Genomic DNA, 10,235 nt, shown 5'->3' with positions numbered 1-10,235 from the left:
CAATGGACAAGCAGGCTACATTATGTACATGCATGAATTAAGCCATCGGTGTAATCAAGCGTGTTTATCCTAAGCAAGTGGTAAATATTGATTTTTATTACAGGGGCACACTGTGTTTTCTCCCATGCTTGTAAAATCATGGCCAGTATGTTCTGTGGTCAGTCTTTCTTGGTGGTATACCATAGCATAAACCTACTGTTGGTTGAATTTAATTATGCGCTCGCATCCTTAATGAGCTTGGGGAATTTCTTGACTGACCAGTCATGGATACAGCTGGAGCTGTGTTACAATGTGATGAGAAAATGCTGACGGTGAAAATACATATAAATTGCAGAAATAAAGCAACATACTGCAAGTTGAATCCTTGGGATAAGAAAGCACTAAACCATTGGTAAAATAGTTTTAAAAAAGGTCAAAATGAGCAGTATACAGCCATTCACTCAATAGTTTAAGCGACACTGACCATGCTTCAAATTTTAATCTGGGAGCTCACTGATTATATTATAAAGGACAGTGTCACTTCCATCAAGGATTCACAGAAAAATGAATTAAGTCACTGTGCTAGCCAAGAACCAAAATGGAGAGAAGACAAAGAAGGATGTTTCAGTTTTAGATGTGGGCTGATATTTTCACAATCCGGCGTAGATTTGCAACAGGGGTTTCAAAAAATTTAAGATCAAATAAACATCCTTGACCCAGAATTTTCTAATTGCATAATTGTTTAAAAAGCTAAAACTAAATTAAACAAGCTCTAATGAGTATTTTTGTTGTTCAAATTCGGTATTAAGAATAATTTAAAGGGTGGCTGCAGTGTTTTTTTTTTTTTAATTTAAACGATTAAACATGACTTTTTAAACCTGAAATATTTTTTAAATATTTTTTATTTAATGCGCAAGTATTTTAAAAGTGGTTTTCAAGAGATTAGGGGAACCCACCCCACCCCTAAAAGGGAGCCTTCATGTGAAGTCATGTCCAGAACCCGAGCTGTCGGGCCCCCTGGCTGTGTGCACATAGAGACGTGTGCACTGTGTGGCCTGGTACCTAGGCGCGTGTAGTTAGGGACCAAACTCTTTTTGCCGACGATATGTTTGAATTCCCAACGTGACGTCGATGGTAGGGGGGCGGTAACAATCCACAAAAGGGGGGGCATGACTTATTCGCTAATTACGCAAGTGAGATATGTCGGGGAAAAAACAAAACACATTTTATTGATGTTCAATACATATATCAGAAATAAATGACAGCAAAATTAACTGTTTTATTTTAATTCACTGCAGCATCCCTTTAAAGCAAAGATTTGATTTGATAAAAAACAAGTTTTTCGTTTGTATTTCTCGCTCCGGTGCGCGCGAGACTTGCACAGTCTATTGACACACAATTCACCTAGTGCCACATCGGATTCCAAGCAGGGTCCTAATCCACATAGTGCCCCGATGGGATTCAAACCAGGGCCCTTAAGGTGGCAGGTGGGGAGAGGATAGATACCACGATGCAAACCCAACTGCCAGTTTGTGGAGGCGACATTTTGTTTGTCTGACCATGGTGTCCCACCATGCTGGTCTGAAAACCCTATCCACTAAAGGCTTTATACTATCCAGTTCCCCGATGGGATTCAAACCCGGGCCCTCGAGGTGGAAGGTGAGGATAGATACCACGCAAACCCTAATGCCAGATTGTGGAGGGAGGTTAGTTAAAATATTTTGTTTATAATGTGAGTGACCATGCTGGTCTGACTGACGTCCACTTCAAAACATCTGACCCGAATTGACATACAATGGAAATTAAACTAACATGTGGCAGTTTAATGAGAAGAGTGTTCAATAATTAGGCAGGCAATCACTGTTATGTAACAGGAGGTTAATTAGTATGTCCTAGAATCAACCCTCATCAAGGATTTGCTCACGTTTTTTAATCTAGGTCTAATTCCTCAGTAAATCTTTGGATATCAACAATTAGTATCACAGGGAAAAGTTGTGCGTTATGGAATCAAGTCGCCAGATGAAATGATGAATTGAAGGTACACCCCCCCCCCCCCCCCCCCGCTCCCAATCAGATTGCATAGATTTAGACTGAACGTATGATAAGTACACCAAGTGCCAACATTGAGTAGCAAATGATGATTTTTGAATAGATTTTGTGTCGAATTTTGATTGCTATAAAAGGAAAATCGTTCACTGCCCAAAGAAACCCAAAGGAGTCTCTATGGACCTTTATATTGTACAAGAATGCAGCGATCTTGTAATACTTAGCCATCCAACCGGGAACAAACATTTGAATACATTTTTAACACACATTTTGATAAAAATCTTTGCTATGTTTGTCTTAAAATGATACATCCATTGAAATTCATAGACCAAAACAAAATTCACCTTCTCTTTTTAGAAGCAGTGATAAAGCAGGCTTGATTTGGTAAAGAAAATGAATTATGAAAGATGATATTCCCCTTTAAAGTGACTTACAGGTTTGCATGCCAACAGACAGCAATTTCATAAATGATTAATTATGTTCATTATAGCCAGTGATGATTGAACGTGGGACCATGTACAGCTACCCTTCCTTTAAAGCCTGTTTACATCCATCTTCAAGCATAAAACGGTAACCTAATCAGGCATGATATTTGGACTATAGAAAAAGGTGGGAGAATATTTTTTTCCAAAAGGTGCATCATGGCCAAGCGGTTAAGAGCACTGAATTCAAGTTCTGGTGGTTAAATCAGCGTTGTTAGGGTTCAAATCCTGGTCATGACACTTGTGTCTTTGAGGGAGATGCTAAATACTATAATGACTTCTCGTAGCCCAGTGAATGTTAGTGATAACCAAGGCTATAATTGTGAAGCATGATCCAGTCTTTACACCACCATCAACCCACTTCTGATATTGGTAGGTCTATGTTCAACATGATTTGATCTGCAAACTTTGCATTTAACCACCCCTGGCACCAAGGTTCTTACTGGTGGTGCCAACAATATTCCAATGTGCAATAGGTATGTTAGTGCAAAACAAAAAATTGCACAGACCTCGGTCCATTACAATTAACATCTTGTTGATGACACTCATGTGTCGGCTTTTTCTTATGGAAAAACCCCCAAAGAATTCTGCCCCATTCTTGTGGATCTGCAAGCAGACACACATCTTGACATTATTGTCCTTGTGATGTCAATTTGGTAAGCCTTCTTGAGAAGCCAGTTTTCTCACCTGGGGCAGATCAGAGCAGTCACTGGTCTCAAGTGCTCCTTGATAGCACATGAACACAATTACGCTAAGCTGAGTTACAAAAGTGTTGTGCACTTTCAGCACACAATTGTAGATAGTAAAGATTAAACCATGAAGTATTTTGAGCTCAGCAAAATTGTTGTTTAAAAGTTCCCATAAAGTACCCACCAAATTTACCCAATGATAGAAAATAAGAAGGGGCAAAGAATCAAAAGACCATCTCAACTTGTTCATAAAAAGAGTGATATTAAACATTTTTGTTCTAACGTAAAAATTTGTTTACGATAATATCAACCACGAGTGCACCATGCATTGAACTAAACTCAATGTAAGCCCGATAGATTGGAGTAGTATCTGCTACCATTCTAGTCTTAATAACCATATTTTTATACCGCGCTTACAACTCGTTCTAAGCGCTATGATGTTGGTGTCCTTGAAGACTTTAGAGAAACGGCAACAAAATACAGAGATACAAATGTACACTAATTATGCAATAACAAAAGCAGAAATAAACATGAGAAAGATAAACAATAGTCTTGATTGGCTACGCTATTTCTTTTTTAATTATTTATTTTTAACAGGGTTCGGAAGAGTACCAAGTGTTGCTGTTTGATATTCATACATGGGTGGGCTAACTTTTATTATCCCTGGCCTGGGCTGTATAATACAACATCAATTTAACTATTGTGTATACTGAGTCATAATGTTGAGTAAAAGGCTTGCCATCTGGTAAACCTTTGGTAATGAATCGAGATCTTCTTTGTGACTCGTTAAATAAGAGCTCTAAAAGCCGACATCACTTTGGGTCAAGAGCCACCCAGTGAACTGTAAATTGATGTTTTATAACATGGGAAAAGGGAATAATGTATGCAGTGCATCCATTAGAGATGAACCTAACCGGGCGTAATGATGGCTCCGATGTGGACATTGTTGGATCACACAAACACAAGTGCAGTATGGAGGGGGGCTTTGGGGACACTAGCAGACCTAATGGTGTGTGTACGGCATTGTTAATTGGAAAGGACAATATTGGCTATTAAAAGTGTATTGAAATGTATGGTAGGAGGATTGAAATGAATTATTCAAGAGGCAGGGGAGTGGGTGTGGATTGCAGGGATGCTGGGAAAAGCTACTTAAACGCAGTCATTGTGGTAACTCGAGTACTGCTGATTGGTCAAACAAATCTAGCTAATTTTATTTGTATTATTGTTAGTATATTTTTGGCAATGAAACCAAGGAAGCCTCATAGTGAATTTAATCACTGTAGCTTGCAAGCTAGAGAAAACCGGTAAATATTAGGTTCTTGCTATGTTTATTAAAAACACAGGGATTGATCCCTTCTCTACTGTGATAAGTCTTGTGGGAAAATTTTTTTAAAATGATACATAATTCATGGCAAACAAAAATTATAAAAAAGGTTTTAAAAAATTACTTTCAAAATAAAGAAACATCACATTCTTAAACTTAAACTACATATTGTACATTCTTCAAGGACCTAAGACAAAGTGGCTTAAAAAAGAAGGTTTTACCCTCTGGTTGTAACCCCATATGTAATTTTTTTAATCTTTTAAAACGTTACTTATTTATTTGCTATCAATATTTGTGTACCTTTGTTGTTGTACAAATGGAAATGAAAAAAAAAAAAAAAAAAAAGCGTAATTGTGTATCTCGAAAATATACAGTTGTCAGGTTAGCTTCATTTTCCCCCACTTTAATCAGCCTGATTTCACAGTTCAATAGTCACACGGCATCGCAATAACCACTTCTCCGAACTAATGACCTCATAATTAAGAAACAATGGCAAACTACTTCCTAGACTCAGAGCACCAATGGTTACCTTCATTAATTGATGTCGCAGGCTGGGCCTTTATAAGAGTCACCCATTATCATTAGTCCCTGTGCAAGGACACTCTATGCAAAGAATGCTTCCCAGAGAGAGAAAACGTGAGCACAATCAATTCCAGCCAACAATAAGTACAGATCTACTCAGCTTTTTAAGGTCATTCAAGTCATCAGACAGAGTGCAAACAAACAATTACTGGCTGCATTAAAGATAATGGTGGTGCAGACACGTAGAGTTTGGATGAGATGAGGTTTAGCTTTAAATAGGGCAAGGTCTGAAGAAGAACTAAACTACCAACTAGCATGCTGTTTTACACTCTTTGAACAAAGATAAGGTATATGCATGTAATAAATATGTATGTATGTATGGCAGAAATATGTACATTTCAGGGTAGGACAACATTTTGTTGAGCTGCTTTTAAGCAACAATTGGTGCATAACACTCTTCTGCTCAGAAAATAATGAGCAAGATCCTAGTTACAGATTCATGAGGGAACATATTTTGGCTGGTAACCATAATATGGTAAGCACAATTTGTTTTGGGCTTAGCTACTTGTTTGCGCTTAAGCAACTCGATGAAATTGGGCCCTGAAACAACTCGGTTTTGGCCCTCATGCCCTTTCAAAAGTTTCTCATAGACTTAAAGATTTTCCAACTGAAGTAAGATTTTCAGGGATGCGATTGGGAAACATGAAAGTTCCTTAACAAAAACTTGTGGGTTTTTGGTTCCCTTTACTCTAGACCTGGAACCTCCAAGATGTTACAAACTAAGGAGGTTTGAAGACACAGTGCAACACCAGAAATACAAGACTTAGTTACAGGTTTGGTCACAGTGTGGAACCTAGCTTCCTTTTGTGATTGTTTTACCTCTTTTTTTAAGGCATTTTTCAGAAAATGCTGAAGTCGAGAAAATCTTGAGAGATCACATGCCTAGCTTCCAATTAAAAAAAGTTCCCCTTTCCTATTTCTGATTCTTCTTTACTACTTCACACATCACAGTGTTGTTTATTGATTTGTGCTACCACTGGCCTCCAGTGGCAGAAGAGATCAAAACAGAGATATCAGAAGAAGCAGCCAGACAGAACAAATTGACACAAGACAGTCTGAGTTCTCCTAGTGAAGGACACTGACAAGATTCAAGGTGACAAAAATTGGGCGTTGTCATGCTGGGACCATCTTCATTAAAGGGAAGGTTTGGTAATCGCTCTTAAAGGCACGGGACACCTTTCGTAATTGTCGAAGACAAGTATTCTCACTTGGTGTATCGCAACTTATGCATAAAATAACAAATATGTGAACATGTGGACTCATTTGGTCATCAAAGTTGAGAATATAAAAAAAAATATAAAAAAAACCAAAAAAAAAACAGAAATTGTTACAGTAATTGGTGTGCTCCAGGAACCTAAAAAGGTTTCAAAATTCAAGTGAGAAATTACATCTTTCTCAAAAAACAAAATTACTTCATAGAGAGCCGTTCTTCACATATTACTTCAGAAAGAGCCGTCCTCACAATGTTTCAACTATCAATTGCTCAACGCTGCTCATTAACAAGTCAGCTTTTATACTAACAACTACTTTTAGTAATTACCAACATTATTCTGCAGTGCCTTAAAAGGGAATGTATACATTTAGTAATTGCTCTTACAATTAAAGGCAATAACATATTAACTTTTAGTTAGAAGCCCTCTGCAGCTTTTAATAGACTAAGGCATTTTGAGAAACATTTCACTTGGAGGGAATCCATAGGGACGAGGCCCTGTATTAGCCTAGGCATTTTTCTGGTGCCCTCCTCTTATAACCCTTTGTACCTATTGCTTTTATGTTTGTTATTATTTATGTGATATTTGGAGAAAAAAATAAAACAAACAAAACAAAACAAAACAAAACAAAACAAAACAAAACAAAGGTAAAATTGTGTCAGTTTTGATGAACCCCAAAAATCTGCGAAGGTGGCTTTATACTCACATAAACGTAGGTTGTGTTTTCCTTATGAATCAGTGAGTAGAGCAGGATCTTTGACGTGTGTTTTCAGGTACTTCATCATACTGAATGTTCGTACTCTTCTTATCCCTGTCAGAGAACAAATTGTTGAACAAAATATTACAATACCATTTTTCCAGGGCTTGGGAAAGTACTGAGTGTATGCAAATTTAAAACTCTATTAAATACCAATTTTTGTTTCATGGGCATGCAACCATTCGTCTAATGCATGCACAATGTCAAGATTAATTTTTTGAAATTTTCATATGAAATAATTTACTAATAATATTATTATCATAGCCATAGGCAGAATTAAAGGCAGTGGACACTATTGGTAATTGTCAAAGACTAGCCTTCACAGTTGGTGTCAACAAATGCATAAAATAACTAACATGTGAAAATTTGAGCTCAATCGGGCATCGAAGTTGCGAGATATTAATGAAAGAAAAAACACCCTTGTCACACGAAGTTATGTGCGTTTAGATGGTTGATTTTGAGACCTCAAGTTCTAAATCCGAGGTCTCAAAATCAAATTCGTGGAAAATTACTTCTTTCTCGAAAACTATGGCACTTCAGAGGGAGACGTTTCTCACAATGTTTTATACCATCAACCTCTCCCCATTACATTAAGATTTTATTCTAACAATTATTTTTAGTAATTACCAATAGTGTCCACTGCCTTTAAGTAATTTTTACAGATAAAAATATGTATAAACTGTATATTCAAAATAGGTACGTACAGGTATAAAGACTACGCTACAAATGCAAAAACAAAACAGAAAACAAAGTGCAGTTTCAAGCTTGTTGAATTTGAGTTGTTTATCTGAAAGTCCAGTGAGAAGAAAAGCGCACGAGTCAAGTTTAGAAGTGACCACCAAGGCAAGAACAAGATGGTATGGGTTCAACCAATTATAGAAGAGCTAATTTGCAGATATCGGTTAAATAATCGAAGACAGTGTCTGTAATTCAAAACTCTTTAATAAAAGTACTTTACTCTACTCTCTTATTACAATAGTACCAAGTTCACAAGTTTAAACCCAAATTACCGGCATCTCAACATAACTATATTTATACATGTATCAACCATAACCCTAGCTTGTAAATCATCAGTTTTTTTTCAAACAAGGAATGGTCCGAGGGCTGTCTTGAATATAGAGCAGTCACTGTTTACAACTAATAGATAACACTGTTTTACTGATAACAATATGAACTGCGTGACCTTGTGCAGTAAACCATCCAGGGGACTTCCTGGAAACTGAAACATTTTGTAGTTTTACAAAGTGTGTTCCGTGTTTTACTTCCCCCCACTTTCACATGCAACAGGACCTTTCCCATGAAGTACGTAAGAAATGTGGTCAAAATGAGGTTTTTTTTAGTACGGGGCTGCTGGTGGTCTGACCCACAATCAACAAACACACACACACACAAAAAACGAGGAAAAATAGTAGGGTTGTGAACTGGTTGCTTAATACAAAAATAGCATTAATAAAAAAAACTAATAACATGCAATAAAGAGCACATTCCCTTTGAAATCAGTCATACTTAAACAATACAGTTTTCCCTAAAGTAAACTGGGGGCAAACCATAAACAAATTATTTCATAACATTAGGCACCTCAGGGAAAGTATAAACTGGTTAGAAACAACTTGCTTGCACCCCCCCCCCCCCCTCTTCACAGAGCTGGTGGCAGTTTCACTCTCAGCCAACTCTACTTTCCGCTCAGTTTATCCATGATCCATGGAGGGTAAAATGGTTTATCTAATCACCCAGAGCTAAATCAAATATGTAGCATTCTTATGATTACAATGAGGACTTTTGTCTAGTTATGAATGCCGATTGTTCCATTGTTCACTCGGGGGGGGGGGGGGTGGGGGTGAATGACCTAAGGAACTAGCTGGATGTAGTGTACACGAAAAGCGATGCGCATACCTCAAGTGATTTTATTGATTTTTCTTTTCTTTCTTTTGATCTTTTTCCTCTCTCTGGTGGTCACATTGTCATTTTAATCGTCCTTTCTTAGAAGGAACTGAAAATTTTCATTCAAGAGGTTCAGGTTGCTTATCAGTTTATTTATTTATTTATTTATTTGTTTGTATTTACTTTTTAATTTATTAAAAGAGAAGATTTTCGGTTTGGTCATCCTACTTAGAATGAATGGCAATAAAGACAAACAGGTACTACGACAAAACATGTGATGCGATCAATCAAAATGAGTCGTTTGTCGACCTAGGTCATGTTCATTTGTTTTACGTTTGAAAAGAGCAATATTAAGCTTAATACAGTTAAAACCCCATGCTGAAACCACCTTTGGTTCTAAAGTAGTGAAAGTAGAAACACCCGAGAAATGCAATAAATTAAAACTGAGGTAAATGGGTTTAAAGTCGAGTTGTTAATTGAAAATATGTACATCCCTGCACATTTTCATTCAATATTAATTTCAACCTGTTTTTGATAGTTTATAGGCCTATCAGGACGGAAGTTAATCTAAATAAGCACTTGAAATCAGCATTTCAAATTTACGTAAACTTATGTGGTGAAATTTTCAGCCCTGTTGGCTCGTTTTGGTTTGTTTCTCCATAATGATATTCTAAACAAACAACTCATTTAGCTTGACCGCATAACATTATGATGATGGTCCATGTATGAAGGTATAATGGTTCATGCTATTGTCCATCTACCTGCAGGTTTTAATCACCAGGGGAAAGTGGTCAAGGTTGGCCGAGCACAAACAGCAATCAAAACACTCTATTGTGTTTGTGCATGGGTTTCCTCTTGTCATGTGAGGGTACAATACCAGGAAATGAATGAATGCATCCATGAAGGGATGAAGCTGTGCTGTAATCATTTCCTAGACTATCAACCAATCAATTCATAAGGCTCAAATTTGGTGTAAAATTACGCAGGGCTTATATAGCTCAACATTTTAATGGACCGGAATTTATGTCACAAGACCCGAGGATCTTTATGAGAAAGAACTTTCTACACAGTTTTAAATCGACCAGGATTTAATACCGAAGAACAGAATCATTAAAAGAAATAGCTTTCTAAACAGGTTTTACTTGGAAATTGTTTACTGGGCCAGAATATAATTATTTCACAAGACCAAAACCTTTCCTTTCTACACAATTTTTACATGGCATTTTTTTCTCTCTGTAAAACAAGCACTAAGAGAAGTTCTTTAAAAATGATAATAATAATGGC

The 10,235-nt window shown here is 36.9% G+C and overlaps 1 protein-coding gene across 1 annotated transcript in view; it reads right to left on the bottom strand.

Moving 5' to 3' along the window:
- The window catches only part of LOC139940405 (uncharacterized), a 26,374-nt gene that overhangs the window by 3,487 nt on the left and 12,652 nt on the right, over nt 1-10,235 (bottom strand). Inside the window, exon 11 of the mRNA XM_071936636.1 lies at nt 7,020-7,124. Within this exon, the coding sequence (XP_071792737.1) occupies nt 7,042-7,124 (83 nt within the window). The 3' untranslated portion in view covers nt 7,020-7,041. The remainder of the gene's footprint in view (nt 1-7,019; nt 7,125-10,235) is intronic.

Source organism: Asterias amurensis, chromosome 8, assembly GCF_032118995.1.
Source record: "Asterias amurensis chromosome 8, ASM3211899v1".
NCBI classification, from domain to species: Eukaryota; Metazoa; Echinodermata; class Asteroidea; order Forcipulatida; family Asteriidae; genus Asterias; species Asterias amurensis.
This window is presented reverse-complemented; position numbering and strand designations above follow the sequence as displayed.